Raw genomic sequence first — 20,316 nt, forward strand, 5'->3', positions numbered from 1 at the left:
CACAGTGTGATCGTATCAAATATAACAAGTATTATTTAGGTATTTTTTGTCTTTTGCATTCGAAATCCACTTGGCTCAAAAATCTGAGGGGGCACGTGCCCCCTCCATTTGAATGGGCATGACACCTCTGATCACAAAAGATTTTTATTGAGCGTTCCAAAGTCTCTCCTCGATTGACATCCATTAAATAAAAAACAGACTTTGGTCTCCTTCCCTGGCAACAATGCAACAAGTCCTCCAACCCATACGACCGTATAGGTCGTTTGCAACTTTCCTCAAATACGACCCAGTGGAGCGTTCCTGAAAATAGCGCCCCTAAAGGCAGCTGGAAACCACACACATTTCGCCTCGATGCATTGTGGATTTTCTGCTGGATAATCGAGGCTAATTAGAGGTATGTTATTAGCGAACCTTGATAATATAAACGTGAGAACAAAATAATATGTAATCAAGGCGTTATTTTTACTTCGTTTGTGATGTTTAGCTGTAACTTATTTAATTACTTGGGAAAACGTTAAATGTCATTATGAAATATCCAATCCACAAGTAAGTTAGGCTAACGTGAAATGGAAAAGTTAGCCAGTGTGAACATCATAGTGACCTTAAACTTTCCTTTTATTAATATCCGTCGTCACAATATTTCAGATATTCGAAAAAGATCGATTATTGTTGAATAAGTAACTTATTAAGTTACCTATAATTCTGTCGTCTATTCAGAATTAATTTACGTTATGCTTCTCGTGTTAAATCTGTACGGGACGCTATTTACAAATTATTTTAACATGTTTGGCGGTCAAATAAATTGAGCAGAACACGTCAGCATTGTAAAGTTAGAATTTAGTGTGATATTAATTGGAAATTGTAAAAGTTTTGGTAAGGGACCATGTAAAAAGTCCAGACATTTTGTTAAAACGAACATGGTTTCCAGATTTCGTTCATCTGACTCGTTCTATCATGAAAACAATTAAAATATTTCACATGCAAACTACATTTAAGTTAATTCCTAATGACGTCCATTTGATGTTCTAAATTATGATTCGTATCATATTTCAGATCATGTTTTACAGAAATATCCAATTATTTTCTATAACTGTGTAATAAAGTGCAAATGCTGTCATCATAATAATTAGGCTATTATTAGTAGTAGTAATAATACACATTGATATTTTAAATAAAATGTTTGTAATAATTTATTTCAAATAAAGTAATTGTTTTTAAGAAATACAATGGAATATAAATATGGAATAGATATTTACTGTCATTGTTAAAAGTAACAAAGAAAAATTGTTTAGCAGCTCCTCGGGATTAGCAGGATAACAATAGATAGTGTAAACTTTAAAGTTTTCCTGGCTATACTAGTCCTTTTCTATTGCATTTAGGTTTAAGAGAGCCAGGGTCCCGCTATTGCTCAAGTATGTCACTAAATAATTGACACTTTAGTTTATAGAAGCTGGGTTTTTTTCTTTCTGTTCTTTAATACTGCATACAAATTTCCTGTATATTGTGGTTATATTCTAATAAAGAGACTGAGAAATAATTATATATGGTCATTAAACCACTGTAAAACAAAAAACAACATCAGTACTTAAAACTTGGTACTGTATTATGTTTGGCCACAGATTTATCAAATTGTAGTACATAAATAAACCTTTTTGTTAACAGAAGTTTGTTCAACATCATACACCAGTCGATTACAGGTGTCCATGTGGGCATTCTTTTAGGATGAGTGCATCTGTTATACTACATAACTCACACGTGTCATTCTCAGTAGGTATTTAATAACTCTATTGTACTGTAGCATTATACAGTTGCAGTTTTCTTTAAAAGCTTTGCAAGTTAGGTCAGTGTGGTGACAATATTTTCGGAGACTGTGACTCTCGTCAACATAGTCAGGGTGACAAAATATTTAATATTTCTTAAATATGTTTTTTAATTATCGTTTGTTTCTTTTTTCAGATGCCTACTCTAAAGGACTGCTACATATGCAGGAAAAAAATTGGAGTAGCAAGCAAAACGTGTTTACACTGTAGTGCCAAGCAGCCATACAAGCAAAAGCTTGAGGAAAAAAAGAAACAGCTTTCCCAAGAATGGAAAGACCGTCAAAAAAAAAACAGCAGTGTGAACAAAGTATATGATGCAACCAATGTACTGGTATGTTTATCTTTCAGACCTTAATTGTAAAATATTAAGTAATTAAGTAAACAGTTTTTTACTTTTATATATGCATTTCTATATTCGTGATTAATCGCATCCAAACTAAAAGTTTTTGTTTACATAATATATGTGTGTATACTGTGTATATTTATTATGTACATATAAGTACACACACATGCATGTATAGATTTAAGAAAAAATTGTTATGTTTATATATTAAATATGTTAATGTATAATATATGTATAATATAAAAATATAAATGTATATACATGTAAATATTTTCAATATACTTGCATGTGTGTGTGTATTTATATATACATAATTGAGGAGGATAAGAATTGACATAATTATATATACATAATTCACACACATATTATGTAAACAAAAACTTTTATTTTGGATGCGATTAATCATTTGACAGCACTAATATATATATATTTCAACAATTCATTCTTCAGTGTGTACATTGACTGAAGCATTACATCTGTATTTTTCCGCTGACTGTGCTCAGGTCTGATAAAGAACTGCTTGTTGTTGTGCTTATCATTAGAAAGTAAAATAAAAAATCATATAGAACAGGGGTGTCCAAACTCAGTCCTGGAGGGCCACTGTCCTGCAGAGTTTAGCTCCAACTTACCTCAACCCTAGTATGCCCATATATATATATATATGTGTGTGTGTGTGTGTACATACTGTATACACTTAGATATCTATATCTAAATATACATATATGTGTGTGTTGTTATTTGATATCACAGCCCTAATATAAAAATGTTATTTATCTCTGATCGCTCAGTGAATTCAAATAGTTGTCAAGCGTGTGTCTTATTTTTTTCTCTCAATTTTATTTATTTAAATTTATAGTCTCAATTTTATTCCAGCTCCACAAATGGGAACTTTTGGAAAGGTATCCAGTCCTTTTCCTTGCCAGGAGAACCTCAAATGGTTTTTCTGCTGAGTGCTTCTGTCCATGGAAGATGGACACAGAAGATGTTCAGGATGCATTTGTCACGATAAAGAGATTGTATGAAAGTCTTCTGAATGGTAATAAACACAAATGTGCATGCTATATTTTCACATATTTCATTGTTTATTAGTGCATCCTTGATTTATTTGAGAAATAATTTGAAAAAACAGCAGTAATGTTTTACCAACAGTACATACATTTGCTAAGCAGAATTTGTTTTTGCTTTAACGTGAACAGCATGATATATATTCTTGATTTATTATTTGAAAATGTCTCATTCAATAGGACTATCATTTTAGAACACACATTGTTTTTATTTATCATGTCTCCTTGCACAAATGTTAATATGTATTTTCTTTTCATTTGAAAGTTTGTTAGTGTCTGATCCTCAGTTATAGTGCTATGGTTCCAAACCTTTGAAGCCTCTGAGGTCTTTGACCTTGAAGCCTCCTTCTTATGTAGTTCAAATTATATAAGAACTTGAGGCCTGCCATGTATTATTTTGATCATGTCAAATTGATATTATGTAAAGTACAACCCATAGGAAGACTTAACAGTAAAATAATAATAGACTCAATAATAAAACTTTATTTATTTATTTATTTTTGCTGAATTATTGTTGAATTATTATTATTATTCTCATGTTTCTTTTTTTAACAGTGGCTATTGCAGATAAAGCAGCAAGCAGCATGGGAGAGACTCCAGCAACAAACGGCACACAGACAGAGACTCCACCATTAGACACAGCAGACCCGGCACCAGAGTCAACACCTCTGCTCCCCAGTAATGGTAAAATGTCTCATTGAATAGAACTGACAGCAAACAGTTTTGTGTGTAATCGTCAGTCACACACCAAATAATAGTATCTGTCCAAATGCAGACCCTAAGAGTTACATTCATAAAATACTCATTAGGCTCAAATGTTTAATCAGTGAAAACAACAACAAAATAATTAAATTAAGTTAGGATTGGATGATATGGCCAAAAAACTGCCAAGAATGCCCACAATGGGTGTCTGTACTTACAAACTTCTGAAAAATGCACTTGACAAGTCTATTAAACCTCCTCCTGTAAAACTATATACTATTTTAGAAATAAAAACAGAAAATAATAAATAAATGTTCACCTTTTATTTGTACCGAGCCTAGGTTTGCAACCTTCAGTGAGGCAAAACAAGATATCAAAAAGAACCATCAAGGGCTTTAAGGACACAAAAACAGAATCAACCAGAAACATTATTTCAACATATGACAACTTGACAGCTTTACAATAAACCATGAGAAAACATGAGATCTGTACTCGCAACAGAACACATTATATTATCACTGTACAGTTGATTATCTTATTTATTTATAAAGAGCTCCTCATTATGTTGGTGTGTAATCTTTTCTTCTTCTTTTTTTTGATAATGTTGCAGCTGTTACCTGAATGGGATGAATTTTTAATTTTAATTCATTTACTTAAATTATGACACCATAATGTAATTATTTGTCCCATTTTTTAATCTAAATAAGTTTGCACAGCTTTACCATATGCTGCGTCCCACATCCTAACGGGCTTTCTTGAGGCTGTCGTTATTTAAACAATGACACTTAAATGCAATCATGCACGAATGAGCTAGATAAGTACACTGCAAAATCCTTATTTGTTTATTCATTTGTGTGTGAGGTCTAATTGTGTGTGATCAGCACTGCTGCTGTTGCTGTTGTATCACTCAGTGTTCTGCTCTTTCTGACAGCTGTGCCCTCAACGTCAGTCAGTGACAAATGCTGCAATGTAGCCTATATTGAAATATTGAAATTGTGTATAAAAATCATATCACTGTTATTGAAAAAAATTATGTCATGATATATATTTATGTCGAATTATTGTCCAGAACTATATATATGTTTACTTTTAGCATTTTTCTCATAGATTACTGTTACTTCAATTTATTCTGCTCTACTTTATGCTAGAATAAGATGAGCATAGTGTATGAACTGCAAATGTACATAGCAGTGTATACTTGGTCATTTAATTTCACATCATGTTTTGATGCTAGTTGCTGAAAGTCAAAGCCAGCCTTCACATTCTGGGCAGTAAGAGTTTACAGAAAATCATGTTTAAAATCACATACTACATTTTTTATTTTTTTTGCTTAGCTTCTAGCTGTGATTCCATCCAGATGGAGGATATCAAACATTTTTGACAATTTTAGACAGTTTTATAACATAGCTTTTTCATATATCATGCATCTTCTAAGCAATGAGGCACATGTATTTTAGTTTATTATGCCAATACAGAGTTAAAAAAGTTGCATAGTGTATTTCAGCGTTTAAAAAGATTTGTTTTAAATGTGTTGATTACAGCAGATTATTAGGTTCATATCACAATTATTATTTTTAATACAGATAAAGCAGCAAGCAGCATGGAAGAGACTCCAGCAACAAACGGCACACAGACAGAGACGCCACCATTAGACACAGCAGACCCGGCACCAGAGTCAACACCTCTGCTCCCCCCTGATTCTGAAACTCTTTTACTTACCCCTGCATCTTCCTCCTTAACGTCTCCTATTTCTTTCACGACCTCCTTGTCTTCACATATGTCGTTATCCGTTGCTTCTCAAGTCTCCCCCCTGACTCAGCCTGTTTTCAAGGTCTCTCAACCCAGTCCTATATCTTCTTCCGTGGATTCTCCTCTGCCACCAGCCTCTACTCTTTCTGCTGCTTCTAAACTCACTCCTGTGCCCACTGAGCTAGGCAGTCCAGACTCAGTATCTTCCTCAGGAAAAAAAAGACAAATAAAGAGGAAAGCAGAACCTAGAGGTATTTATGTATTTGTGGATTTGTTTTGATATATGAATCAAAACTGTTCTTAGTTTTTGCAGTGTGAAACCGTTTTAGTCACCTGAAGGAACAGGGCCTTTCTCATTGTTTTTTAAAAGGTCTAGGTTAGAATTCTACAAAGATACATATTGTAATATGCATCTTTTATTTATTTTTTTATTTTTATTTTTTGGTTTGCAAGTTATTTAATGTTATGAGTATATACAACCCAAGTGTAGTCCTTTTTGTGAAAAAATTATATATATATATATATATATATATATGTATATTTATATATATACTATATTGCCAAAAGTATTGGGTCACCCCCTTCTTATGAACAGGTTTGACTGCTTTAGTAATTTCTATGAGTACAAATCTTAATGTTTAAGCATATAATGATATTCTAGGGAATTGTGTGTTTCTAATTTTATTGCAACAGTTTGGACAGGACCCTTTTCTATTCTAACATGACAGTGTCTCTGTGTATAAGACACGGTTCAAAAAGACATGATTGATTCAGTCAGTGTGGAACAACTTGACTGGTCTGCAGGAAGACAAGTCCTGATCCCAGCTGAACTTCTCTGGTGTGACTTTAAATGCAGACCTTGAGCTAAAAACTCCAACACTGGAGTACTACACTGGCCAAACACCAGTGACTGGTACATAAGGGTGCTGTCATTTTAGACACGTCCAAAACTGTTGCAACAAAGATGGAAATACAGTTTGTAAATAAATGAATTATGTTTCCATCTTTGTTGCCACAGTTTTGGAAGTGCTTTTTCTGTTTTGCCAATATAGTGTCAATACAAGTCATTGGTGTTTGATGATGAGTTTCTGGCTCAAGGTCTGCATATAAAGTCACACCGGAGGTGTTCAGCTGGGATCAGGACTTGTCTTTCTGCAGACCAGTCAAGTTCTCCCACACTGACTCAATCAATCATGTCTTTTTGAACCGTGTCTTATACACAGAGACACTGTCATGTTAGAATAGAAAAGGGTCCTGTCCAAACTGTTGCTATAAAATTAGAAACACACAATTCCCTAGAATATCATGAATTATCACTTTTTACATTCCATATTACTGTAACATCTATGAAAAGGGTCCTGTTCAGTTGACTTTCAATTCTCAGTTTCCTTTTAAAAATTCTCTTTATCCATGATCCATCAATGGGTAGAAGATATCTGTTCAACTTTTTCTTTTACTTATGTCTGGTACAAATTATAACCATTTTCTAATTTGTTTCAGAATGCCCCATTCATAAAGACTCCACCAGTTTCCCCTACCAAAAAGTTTTGAGGAAAAGAATCAGGGAGGTTTGTAAAAAAATAAATAAAAAATGTAGGTACTGATAAAAGTAATATTAATAAAAAGAATGAATAACAATACTAATTTGCTATTTTGTATGCTGTAATTACAATGCGTCTATGGGGAAAAAAGAAAAATAACAAATATATTACTTCATTAATGATCATATATTGATAATTAATTAATGATAATATAATGTGACCCTGGACCACAAAACCAGTCATAAGTAAATATTTCGAAATTGAGATTTATACATCATCTGAAACCTGAATAAATAATCTTCCCTTGGTGTATGGTTTGTATGCACAATGTTTGGCCGACATGCAACCTTTTTGAAAATCTGGAATCTGAGGGTGACAAAAATGAAAATAATTGAGAAAGTCACCTTTAAAGTTGTCCAAATGAACTCCTTAGCAACACATATTACTAATTTACACCATTGATTTAACTGCTGTAATGACGTTGTGGAGAGTAGATGAAAGCGAAAGTGGAAATTCGAAGCTTTACATTGATACCAAACTTGACTGGGTAATCCCCAAAGATTTGGCAGCAGTGAGCCAAGTTTGAAGGCATGTTTCAGGCCATTTTTTTCTCTGCGATTTTTGGCATCCACTTAATATCCTAATGATTTTTGACATAAAAGAAAAATTTATAATTTTGACCCATACAATGTATTGTTGGATATATTGCTACAAATATACCTGTGCTACTCATGACTGCTTTTGTGCTCCAGGGCCACATATAATAAATTAATGTTTAGGTATTCATAACATTCATGTTATCAATTTTAATGTAAGTTTTACAGCACAATTTAAGTTTTACAAATTTAAAATCTTTTCAGTAGCGGTTGTAATTTGACAAAAATAAAATCTGAAGTTCCATATTTTTCAAAATTGAATTGATAATAGAGTAATAAATGTAATTATGCTAATATTATTGCTCTGGCCTCATTGACACTATTATATGAGAACTCAACAGAGCTAGATGATGGCATCAGTGTTTTCAACAGAGATGTTGTACAAATGAGATGAACGAAATTTATATCTGAGGATTAGCAAGTGAACTGAATCTACTGAATCACTATTGAACAATGATAAAATTGACAAGCAATGCATAATAGTCCTGATACTACTGTAAAGCTGGTTTGAAAGAATCTGTTGTAAAAAGTGCAATATAAATAAAGGTGACTTGAATTAATAATTAAAGTTTCATTATGCTTCTAACGTTAGACTTAGTCCCATTGACTTTTAATTTCACTTTGTTTATTTCACCTGGATTTTATGTTATATATACCATTCAGCAGATATATGATTGTAGCTTTTTGCGTAGAAAGAGAATGTCATTCATTTCACCATGTTTCTTTCTGTTTTGTTTTTTTCTAAGGGCCATGTGGAGGTTTTGGTGCAGTGGCATCCTTGCTCTGGATGGTATGCATGTTATCTTTAGTTTAGTGCACTGTAGTTAATTGACAGAACAGAACAACAAAAAACAACATTTATATAAACTGTGCATAAACATTCAAACACTTAAATTTACATAATTACATAATACACACACAAATTACATACAAAATAAATAATGTGGGTTATGTTTTGAAACTGAGACCATCATTATTCCCTGGTATAATAAAAAATAATAAATCCATACTTGAAAACTACATCATTGCAGTGTCAAGATTTATTAGTATTTATATATAGTTGTTATTATTAGTTTAGTTTATTAGTATTTATATAGTATTTATTTTGCTGTCTTTCTGTCTAACAGTGGGACGAAGTGGAAAAACTCCTGGGAGCCACAAGAAAATATTCAAAGTTCATCCTGAAGATCTGTGTGGTCCAGTGTATTGTTTGTTGTTAGGTTGTATCAATGATGCTTCACAGTTGCAGAGACTGAAATCAGATTTTGTTTTTCAGTGTTATTGCACATCAGTTCAGATTTATTCCTGTGTTCTGTAACTGCTTTGTAAAGCATGTTGCCTCAGTTTTCTGTGTTTGGTGACTGTATAGATAAAATGTTTTGAAATATCTGTCAGTGGCTTTGTTCTTTTATATACACTTGATTTTTAAAATTGTTTATAATTGTTAGTTTGTCATTTAAGAGCATAAATACATGCACTTTAACTGAAAGCATTTAGTGCTGAAACATTTTGATAAAGCCACGTTGTTGTTGTTATAATTGTTATTCATTATTATTATTCATTACTGTAAAGCACCTATTAGCCCAGATGTTGATGCAGATAAGAACACAAGGAAGACAGTGATGAAATACTACATGTACTACAATACTACATACTACACTACAAAATACCAGAACAATACGTCTTGTAAAACGGTGGAGAATAGCATGGAGAAGTTATTACATTTATATAATATATACATTATGCTCTATGTACACAATAAAGTAAATGTTAGAAGCACTTAGCAGGTGCATATTTAGTTACTGCTGTAGGCCTTTGCTTAGGGGAAAAAATGATCTTTTAAATGTATTTATGCGTCAGGTTAACCACTCAAAGGAGTCTGTCATTGTAAAATATGAGTTGTGTTATTTAAGTAGAAGTACTTTTAACTGCCCATGTGGATGCACTCTTTCGGCCGGAACCGGAAAAAAATGTGACGTAATTTACCATACATGGACAAGTAAGTGTGGAGCCGCGCTCGCTGTGATTGGACTATCTTTTAAACAATATAAAACAGCGTTCTATGTTCCAACGTGTGTTTTGATGGTTTTATTACGTTAGTAATACATTAAGTTAACGATAAAGTAGCACTATGCTTTGAGAAATCACACCTTTTCAGAGATCTTAACCCTACTCTAAGCCTTCCTAGACACTTCAATGAACTACAAATAACAGCGGCATGATTTCCCGTTCCATTGATAGAATAACGGAGTGTTAAGGGTAATGTAGTTTAAAACATTTAGTATATAAACAATATAATTACTATCTTTACTGGACAAGTGGATATGTAAGTATATTCATTATGAAAACCTCTATGACATATCTGAGAGGCAGGTTGAAATTTGGTGCATTACTGTGAGCATTTTAAAAAACACCCTTAAGCCACCTTTCCATATATGTCTGAACATTTTGCCCAACATTATTTAGAAAACAGAGCATAAGCAATTATCCTGTCAATTTTCTCTTTGATATTCTTAAAGGAATTTGAGTTATGGCCGTTTGAAATGTGTATTTTTTTGCTCTTCCATTGGGCTGCTACTGGGCCCCTGGGGGTGGAATGGCAGTAAATTGTACACATATGTATTCTCCTCGTCATGGACAATAAACTGTGTTGAGTCACTTTTATGTCTGAGTACTTTTTCTTTTTCCAAGAATAACAAGTTACACACACATTGTGGCACTTCATATGTAATTAAACTACAAAATCAGTGCCAAATTTTCTTCTTCATTCCCATTTTCTTACTCCTCATGTGCTGGACATCAGTGATGTGCATGCTCTAGTTTTAATGCAATATAAGTTATATGTTGTTCATTCATTGATACTGTACATCATCCTCAGTTATGCATTAAGTGTTTGTAGCAATATAGCCCACTGCAGCCTCTTGCAATTCACAATCCTTCCCTTTATTTAACTGAAAATCACACACACACACACACACACTTGTTTTAGCTACATTTGTGGGGTGCAAATGTCCTAGCTACATTTGTGGGGTGCAAATGTCCCCTAAAGATAGTCAAATGTTAAAAGTATGACATTAGTTGGGCCCCCAAAAGACAATACCCCTACAATAAACATATCCCTAAACCCACCCAACACTGAAAACTGCCTCAATTGTATCTGTGATGGGTAGGTTTAGTAGAATTGTAGTGTATATATTGGCAAAGTATGGTTTGGACGATATCAGCATAAATCCTTATAAATGTTTGGGGCCAATACATTAAAGTATTAATGTATTGGCCTAATGGATAGAGAGCTGGACTTGTAATCCAAAAGGTTATGAGTTCGAATTGTAGGTGGGGGTAGTGAATGTACAGCGCTCTCTCCCAATACCACGACTGAGTTGCCCTTGAGCAAGGCACTGAACCCCCAGCTGCTCCCCGGGCGCCACAGCATAAATGGCTGCCCACTGCTCCGGGTGTGTGTTCACTCTTGTGTGTGTACTATGGATGGGTTAAATGCAGAGCACGAATTTCAAGTATGGGTCACTATACTTGGCTGTATGTCACGTCACTTTCATGTCACTTTAAAGTAACTTGACATTATCATTGAAGACCAGCAATAATAATTTTCATTTTGATTACATAATAATGTCAATATATGCATGTCAAAGTCAGACATGCCCCTTCGCCAGCTGTGATGCCTGGTTACTGGTTTAAACTTGGCCCAGGTTTTTAAAAGATTAATATATTATATAATATATTAATATATCAAGTGAATGTTTGAATAATCTGACAGCTCGGATGCCAAGATTATACAGAGCTGTAATAGCTGAGATTAAATAGTAAAGGTGGGCATTCAAATTAATACTAACTATAAAAACCAAAAATGTATATGTGAATCTAAATTTTAAATGGGAATTAAATAATAATTGTGTAAAAGTTGAGATGTAATGTAATGTCCCATGTAAAACCCAATTTCATAAAATACAAAAGTAACAGGAAAGAAAAGCTGTCCAGCAATGGTGACAGAGGCTCATGGGTAATTTAGAGCTTTCTGCTATCCAAATCTGAGAAAATTTAGAACAGGTTGGTGTAAGAAAAAACAACAGACACAATAGATCAGGGTTAGAATGACATTTATTTATTAATAAATCTGAAAATAATTTCATGAAACTCAAGGGTCTTTTGGGAAGATGCTGAATGCAATGCTTCCAAAGTTTGTGCTAACATTTTAAAACTCTTCTTCAGAAAGTTCTGGACTGTTGTTGTCCTCACTTTCTTCTTCAACATCTTCCTCCAGCATGAAGAAAGAAGGGTCAGTGTTGACACTGGCATAGGTGCTGGTGACTGCTGTAAGTTTTTGCAGCAGAATGTGCCGCTTGTGTAAGATACAGCAGTACAGCCCCCTGTGCCCCTCTTCGGTCAGCTCTCTGGTTGAATCTAAAGTAAAACAAAATGTAGAAAATTGACATTGATAATTAGGCAGCATTTCATGAATTATATCGTTGGAAACATGCACTGCAGCTTGAATGACGAACTCTGGGTCTGTACTGTACATTTATGTGAAAAAACACAACAAACGAACAAAAACAAACTAAATAGCTAACAAGCTGCAGTTTTAAATGGTCATTTAAAATTATTTTTTTGGATTGGAACCAATATTTATAGAAAACTATGACATCTTCCTTAGCGGTATCAATATGTTATTACATATTACTGAATGTTAAAAAAAATGTGGTACATACTATGGATCTTCATTTCCTCCTTAGTCTCCCCAAGGAGGCTGTCCAGTTTGTCCAGTGCTTTTTTTAGGTGTTGATAGTGCTGAGTCATTTCCTTTACAATTATGATCTTCTCCTCCTCCAATCGGCTGACCAGCATGACTTGATCAAACAGTCGCCTCTTCAAGCGGAGACTCACCACTATTTTTGAAAATAAAAGTGGAGGGGAAAAAAAACACTTATTTCAGCTTTACGTCTAGCACAGTGGTCTTCACTAGGCATTTTGTGGGTCTTCAGAGTAATACTGATAAAGAACTTGTCCAACAAGAACAATTTATACTGGAAATAATATAGATAATATACTAACTATATCATCCATAACTATGCTTATAATTTATAATGCAGCCAATATGCATAATTTACAACTGAAACATCACACTACAATTAAGTATTAGAACAATGGAAAGACGCTAAAACCTGCTGAAAGGATGGCATCTGACCTTTCTCTAATCACTTAGGTGGTGTCCACCAAAGCGTGTTGTAGCTGCAAACAACAGGTGCTCTGCAGAAAACGCCTGTCTTTGAGTGTTTGTGAGCACTTCAGCATTTATTTTTTTTCATTTGATACACTTGCCATGATTGACAATATCTGCAGAAACGTTATAGTATCTGATTTTACAGATAGTGTATTTGTGCATATAAAAATGTGATACAATGTACAGTATTTGTTCTGGTTCCTGTTTTAAATGATTTTGTTGCTTTAATCATCATACCCTGGCCCCGCCCCCTGATGTCATCGTCCATCGCAATGTTTCACTGTAGACATCGGCTGATGCCAATTTAGTAGACATCGCCCAACCCTAACTACAAAATAACACCGAAAGGTATTTAAATGCTCATCCCAGTATTAAGATGTGTCAACTTTTATTTAAAAACATTACAGATGACAGCAATATATAACATGTCATTCTTTACTGTATGTTGGTTATTGGCTATTTCCTGTTATTTTGTTTCATTACCTGTGTCCTGTCCTGTTACTGTCTTTCTGTTGCACTGTGGAGCTTCTGTCACTACAACAAATTCCTTGTATGTGTAAACATACCTGGCCAATAAAGCTCATTCTGATTCTGATTCTGATGTTGCACCTTTTTCACCACCCAGTATTAAAATGCTGACTGTTATTACTTATATTTACAATCAACATAATTTTGTGAATTAATAAAAGCACAATTATACAACACATTACTTACCATCTCCTTGTGCTTCCCAAGGCAGAATGACATCATCACAGAGACTGCATGCTGCTTCTGGGTCAATTTTCTCTTCAGTGTCAGGAATGCCGTTGTACTGCACAATCTTCTCTCTGAGAGTCTTTTTCAGCTCACCAAGTCTCCTTCTTTTGCGTTGCCTTGTTTGGCTGCTGTCTGTAAGGTTCAGAAAATTTAATTAGAATTAAAAAAAAAAAGAAAAAAAGTTGAGTGACGTAATAGCAAATACCATTTTGTCGATATAGATCATGCTTCTTTCTTCGGATGGAATAAATAATTTCATCAATTTCTCTCTGGAGCTCTTCCTGGCTACTGTGAGTACTGGGTTTCTCTTGAAAAACAGAAATAAGCAAAGTTGACCATTACAAAAAACACAGTATCACTGCTAAAGTTTAGCCAAATGTATGGAAAATAAAGTACCAATATAGACAATACCATACAATATGACATACCAGTGGCAGCCCAGAGCTTGACATCTTTCACCCACCGATCCACATCTTCCACAGAGATGCTGAACTCCTGCTTGAGAGTCTCAAGATTGGCTGCTTCCATTTCTGCTCTCTGTGAAGTCTATTTAAAAAAGAAACAAATTGAGAAAACATAGTATCCCTGCAAAATTAGGCAACAAGTGCAAAATGCAGGGGAGGCCGTGAACACAGTCCCCCACTACCATAAATTATGCTGTCGAAATTCCCTTTTGTCTGCTTACATATTTTTGGAACATTTATGTAGTATAGAAAAATGTTCAGTTTGATTATTACTTGTAATTAATCGACATGTGTCAGTATACAAAACGTCTCGGTTATATATGTAACCCTCATTTCCTGAAGGAGAGAACGGAGACATCACGTCAGAACTGAACTCATGTAACGCTGAATGTGACTGACTGACTGTAAGTGAACTACAAGACCATAACAAGACAAATGTATGTCAAAACACCTCCAGAGCCAAGAAAGCACCTTAGACCCCAGAGGGTAAACATGCAGTGTAGTCTTCTTACTTTGACAAGTCTTTTTGCTAGTGTCTTATGGAGACTCTCCACCTTCCTATGGTTCCATCCCATGGCAAGCACAGTTATCATATCTGCTCTGCCTTTAAAAATAAAACAGATAAGGACAAATCAATTGTACAATCTAGTATTGTGTTTCAAACACAGTATTCCCTTTTAACCAACCTGACTTGGTCATGTATTTTGTAGTAAGAGCTGCCCTTGAAAGGAAGCTATTGACCTGCTCCACCTCTTCACCAACTGTATTTCCTGCACCATCCTGACTTCTACCGCCCCACCTGACCTGTTCCAAAACATCAGATCAAGACATTCATCACTATCATCCTATTTCTTAGACTGTGTATACTAAATTAGATTTTGAGAAATTAGTAAATTAAAAAAAAAATTAAAATGAGTTTTATAAGTACATAAAAGTGTTTTATATAATTATATATGCATATATAAATTAAAGCAATAAGCCCCAAGAAGCCGTGGTTTACAGTGAATTTGTAACAGCTAAGAAGCATTGTTACAAACCCCCTTAGCTGTTGTAAATTCACTGTACACCACGGCTTCTTGGGGCTTATTGCTTTTATAAAACAGTTATTCCATATACGCAGTAAGGTCACAAAATAAAAAAAAGCAAATAAGTGTAATGATATAGATATAAAAACAGTATTCTTCCAAACAATGTAGTTCCTCAGAAACAGTTGTGCTTCCAAAAAAAAAAAAATAGATTACCAAGCAACATACAGAATGCGGCTCAACCAATCCGGAACAATCCATTTTATTCAAACGGTTTTCAAACTTGTCTGTCAGGACCCCCCCCCGCACTGCACATTTTGTAACTCACAAGCTCATTAGTAGAGACTGTAAGACCTGAATTAGGTGTGTCAGGAAAACACACAAATTGTGCAGCACTGGTGGTCCTCCAGGACAGATTTGACAACCACTGCACTAAAGTGCACTAAAGGATTTTACTTATGTGCACTACCTTTTCTGAAACACCTGTATTTACAGATAAAAAGGAAACTCTTTTTTTTCCTGATGCTGTAGGGTTATGTTCCTAAAAACATCTTATGACACAAACATTTAACACGCACACTGTACCTCACATTTGCCAGTGTGAGCCTTAGCATGCATTACAGACAGAAAAGGCTTCATCGTGGTGAGTGGTTGGAGGAGCTCAGGCAACTTCCCTGCCATCCTTTCCAAATAAGGCCAGTACCTGTAACGGGAAAAACACATGTGCATGGCACAAAATGGTAAGGAGTCAAATCAGGACCTATGTGACTGGTACAATTCAATCAAAGAATACTATGCAGTCATATAAATGATAATATTTCCTTAGACCTTATGGACTAAACTGTTGTAGTAGTAAACTAAACTGATAACTCAGTAGCCATATTAAATTTCTAAGTCCATAATATAATAAAGGTGTACTTTTTTGCTAGCCATGGTGTTATGCCCATGACGTAACGGTAAAACTTCATTTGGCAGTAGTTATTTATTTACCTGCAAGCAATGTCTGTACAAAAGAATGTTGCATTAGCAGCTTGTGCCAGCTCCTTTTGCAGGAACATTGGGTAGGCATATATTTCACCACGGTAGTGATTCAAGCCTTGCAGCAAGATTCCATGTCGGCACACAGCTATTTCAAGGCCCTCCTCATCCACCTTGGCCCTGGACTTCTGTGATGTTTCTCTGCCTGCTGTAAATGTTGCCGGCCCACAGACGTCATGACCTGTCCTCTGAAAGTAGAAGCAATGCGTTACATGTAATCCCAGGACAATTTAAAAATACAGAAGGGTTGTAGAGTTGAATAAATCCTTACACTAATCATCTGGCTTCTGATTTGGTCAACAAAGGCAGATACTTTGGCATCTTGTGCGATGAATAATCCTTCAAAAAGAGATGGTTCATCTGTCCTGTTAAATAAGAATTGACAACAAAATCGCATAATCATAAACATTGTATTCTCCTCATTTAATGTGATAAATAACCATAAAGGTTTTAGTCTGTGTGAATCACATTTGATCTAGAGCACCGTGTTGAGCGATCAGCTTTTATGTATTTAATTGGAAATTAATGCTGTTATTTGGCATTAGCTTGTGTGAGAAGTTAAAAACTCACTGTTTAAAGTACAAAAATAAATAATTTCTTTAAAGTAGTTGTTGTTGGGGGGGGCTACAGCCTATTCCACCTAGAATTGGGTGAGAGGTGAGGTACAGCGTGGACAGGCAGCCAGTCTATCGCAGGGATACACAAAATGACCACTGTGCCACCCTATATATACAGTATATATATATATATATATAAAATAAAACATTCCACTGACCCTTTGGACTTCTTGAACCGGTAATGTTTTCTATTACCATCTGCAGATATAGCCAGCATGTCTGGCGTGCATGCTGGGCATTTAAAGGGTTCCATCAGGCACATATCCTCTTTCTTAAAACGGCAGAAGGCAAACTCTCGAAAGACTCTGTGGAAGGTATCACAACAAATACTACCCGTCTGGAAAGAAGGATGGTATTATTTTGGTTAATGAAAGTGTTTCAAGTCAGAAATTCAAAAATGTAGCAAATGAAAACAGTCCTTACCCGACCAGTGCAAAGTGATCGATGTTCAAGCATTTTGAGAAATGCTTGTTGAGATGATGCTGGGCTAGCCAATTTCATCTGCTCAAATGATGTGAACACATCAAATTTGAACAGCATTTGGCAGCTGGTGGTTGCTGGCCAGTATTTATATTCAAGCAAGTCACTAATCCCAGGAGTCCATTTACAAGAACAAATTGGACAGCATATACTAGGCAGGCACAGGTTGTATGCACCTTAAAATAAACACGTGGTTACTATTTCACCAATACAGCAAAGGACAATTTGTACAGCACAGGACAAAAATTAAGACACAAAAATAAGTAAGCCACTATTATGTATGAATTCATCTCCTGGATTATAAAAATTTAGAAGGAAGTTACAAGACATACCGTTGATAGTCACCAAGACAGTCTGCTTTCCTGGGATAACTGTGAAGGCTTGGCTTGGACCACAGGAGCAGATTTGCATTGGTGGAGGAATAGGAAGCATACACACTGAAAATTTCAGATAGTAATATCAGTAACATCGACACATTTATTAAAGGATACTGCAGACAAGAGCTTAAATAGTACCATTGTACATGTAGTTGACATTATGAAAACATGGTGAGAGGAACACACCTTGTTCACGGAGCTGATATTGGCCCCTTTCATCAATCACCACTAAGGATGTTGGTGGAATAGGCTTGAAAAAACCATCAACCATAGCTTCTCTGTCATGGAACACATGTTTACTATGGATCTCAGAGTCACACGTCGAACAGAAAAACTGACATCCTGATGGAACACACTCTAGACACCGGACAACAGCGTCAGCAGCCTTGCACTGTTGACAGCAATGCTGGGTTACAGTCTCTGCAGCCAGCATGCAGTTTAAAATCTCTGGCAATGCAGCCTTAAACCTTTTTTCAGACATGACCTGTCTTTTGGTCCATACAGACATGGTGGGTGCCTCTAATATTTCATCTGATGCAGAGACAGAATTTAGTAGGTTTTTTAATCTCTGAAGATGTTGATCTACAAAAAAATTAAAATAAATAAATAATAACAACAACAATGACAATGAAAACTACAGTTGCATTAATGCATTTTTATAAAGCAACATATTAATTTCTTATATGGCTTTGTCACTTTATATGCATCATGAAAAATGGCTATTACATACTTTTGTCAGTTGCCATGTGACATTTTTCAATTTAAACATAAAGGCTAAAATTATTTAGACTGTCAATTTATGCTTACCAAGACTTGGGACCTCTTCTGGACATTCATTTATATGCATCTCCTCAACTTCTGCAAGCTCCCTAGTGCCAGCAGGTTTAACTGCAAACACAGAATGTAATGATACTGAAAACATAACTGCTGACCAAAAGCGTAAACAATAGGATAACAGTATATTTTACTAACCAGATCTATTCTTCTGAACGCGTTGTGGTAGGATGTTCCCATGCTCATCTCTCTTTCTCCAGGAAACATTGCAGTCTTGACTTTCCTTTTGTTTTCTTTTTTTTGAAGTCTAAAATTAAAAACAAAATTATATATTTGGGGGAGGCATGAGAAAAGCCCTATTCTTTTACATTTGCATTTAGTTAAATGGCATGATAGAGAAATAATATGTGAAAAGGTTTACTTTTTGGGCTTCCAACTCATCTGCCATGGTTTTTGCTGCTTCCAGCCATTCCTTATACTGTCTGAATGACTCAGATGCCATTTGAAGATGTTTTTAAGAGAAATAATGAATAAAGTCAAAGTACAAACAAGTACAAAAGGGAGAGAGATAAAAAAAAGAAAGAGACAGAGGAGAAGAAAGAAATTGGCTCTTAAAAGAACCGTTTGATTTCTATAATATTTCAGTGATGGAATAGATGGGTACAAAAACCTGAAAAACAAACAGATGTGATAGGATTAGTTGTACCAACTCTGCATTGAACTTGTTTCTGAAATAACCACAAAGGTCAAAGAGGAATAAGCTGAGTGTCAACAAAATTTCTGAGAGTGCACGAATCAGAAGAACCAGGCCTCGGTAAGAGTGGCCACAGACTGTGCCTATAAATCTGAACGCACTAATGGGGATTTATTTATTTCCAACCTGAACCTGATTCTGCCAAACTATTTTGCCAATACTGCACCTGTTATGTTTTTAATAAATCTTTAAAATTGTATATCCCTAATTTAAAGAGGAATTGATAGTTTTCCATAATGTGCCGAAATTAAGTAATTTAGATTAAGCAATTTAGAAAATATTCTTATAATGGTGACCCTACCTTAATTTATGGACTAGGCTAAAGTTAATAGTGGCAAATTCTGGCAATATTACATAAAGTTTAGTTCAGGACAGAGAATGTGATTCATCAGACAATTTACAGGTCATATCTTAATTACTATTTGCCATTCATTTACATGTATTTTGTTACAAAAAGGGCATTAGTTTTTTCAAAACCCTTTTATTATTATTATTAGGAGGGAATGCCTCCGAAATTATTGTCTATTTATAATTTAACCGGATAAATTATGGAAGGCCCCCTAAATGAACTTCTCCGGTTTATAGCTAATTGGGAAGCAAGGATTTTATGCCATAAAGTGCACGAACTAATTAAGTAATTACCTAGCTGCAATGTTTGCATGTGAACTAGCAGCACATGATGCTAGCGATCATGGATAGTACGTTAGGTAGCAAGATAATAACGTGTTATTAATGGATAAAACCAAGCCATAATCAAAACGTCGAGCTGGACTTATATAGTTCCACATGAATTTCAGACAATCAACATAAATACTTATTAATATTTAAAAAAACAACAACAGGATACTTGAAATGCGCACCTTAGCTACGACGATCAGTGAGTGCAACGCCTGGCCCAGGACTCCCGTTCTTCTTCTTCC

General features: G+C 34.9%; 2 protein-coding genes across 2 annotated transcripts; one reads left to right on the forward strand and one right to left on the reverse strand.

Annotated features, from left to right (window-relative positions):
- Positions 1–337: 337 nt before the first annotated feature.
- On the forward strand, positions 338–9,264 carry LOC306877272 (uncharacterized protein). The gene is made up of 8 exons (XM_079428930.1): positions 338–394; positions 1,957–2,151; positions 3,037–3,199; positions 3,783–3,911; positions 5,513–5,929; positions 7,179–7,246; positions 8,622–8,665; positions 9,003–9,264. The coding sequence occupies exons 2-8, from the start codon at positions 1,957–1,959 to the stop codon at positions 9,058–9,060; spliced, it is 1,074 nt and encodes a 357-aa protein (XP_079285056.1). The 5' UTR covers positions 338–394; the 3' UTR covers positions 9,061–9,264.
- A 2,710-nt stretch (positions 9,265–11,974) lies between these two features.
- On the reverse strand, positions 11,975–20,312 carry LOC306877270 (uncharacterized protein). The gene is made up of 18 exons (XM_079428928.1): positions 20,257–20,312; positions 19,064–19,312; positions 18,841–18,949; positions 18,676–18,756; positions 18,055–18,450; positions 17,824–17,928; positions 17,435–17,667; positions 17,170–17,348; positions 16,666–16,759; positions 16,347–16,582; positions 15,942–16,059; positions 15,018–15,135; positions 14,844–14,935; positions 14,296–14,413; positions 14,073–14,174; positions 13,826–13,999; positions 12,600–12,776; positions 11,975–12,294 (listed from the first exon to the last, which is right to left on the reverse strand). Exons 2-18 carry the CDS (start codon positions 19,142–19,144, stop codon positions 12,086–12,088), a joined length of 2,622 nt encoding a protein of 873 aa, XP_079285054.1. The 5' UTR covers positions 19,145–19,312; positions 20,257–20,312; the 3' UTR covers positions 11,975–12,085.
- Between the last annotated feature and the right edge of the window lie 4 nt (positions 20,313–20,316).

Source organism: Barbus barbus (assembly GCF_936440315.1).
Source record: "Barbus barbus genome assembly, chromosome: 11".
NCBI classification, from domain to species: domain Eukaryota; kingdom Metazoa; phylum Chordata; class Actinopteri; order Cypriniformes; family Cyprinidae; genus Barbus; species Barbus barbus.

Bases quoted from the DNA above. Each gene is read 5' to 3' on its own strand.
- LOC306877270 (XM_079428928.1), bottom strand. From the start codon at position 19,144: ATGGCATCTGAGTCATTCAGACAGTATAAGGAATGGCTGGAAGCAGCA. The intron at 17,929-18,054 runs GTGTGTTCCTCT...TGAAATTTTCAG, and splicing joins ATATCAGCTCCGTGAACAAG to TGTGTATGCTTCCTATTCCT. The intron at 14,936-15,017 runs GTTGGTTAAAAG...TTATTTTTAAAG, and splicing joins AAAATACATGACCAAGTCAG to GCAGAGCAGATATGATAACT.
- LOC306877272 (XM_079428930.1), top strand. From the start codon at position 1,957: ATGCCTACTCTAAAGGACTGCTACATATGCAGGAAAAAAATTGGAGTA. The intron at 3,200-3,782 runs GTAATAAACACA...TTTTTTTAACAG, and splicing joins GTATGAAAGTCTTCTGAATG to TGGCTATTGCAGATAAAGCA. The intron at 7,247-8,621 runs GTTTGTAAAAAA...TTTTTTTCTAAG, and splicing joins TGAGGAAAAGAATCAGGGAG to GGCCATGTGGAGGTTTTGGT.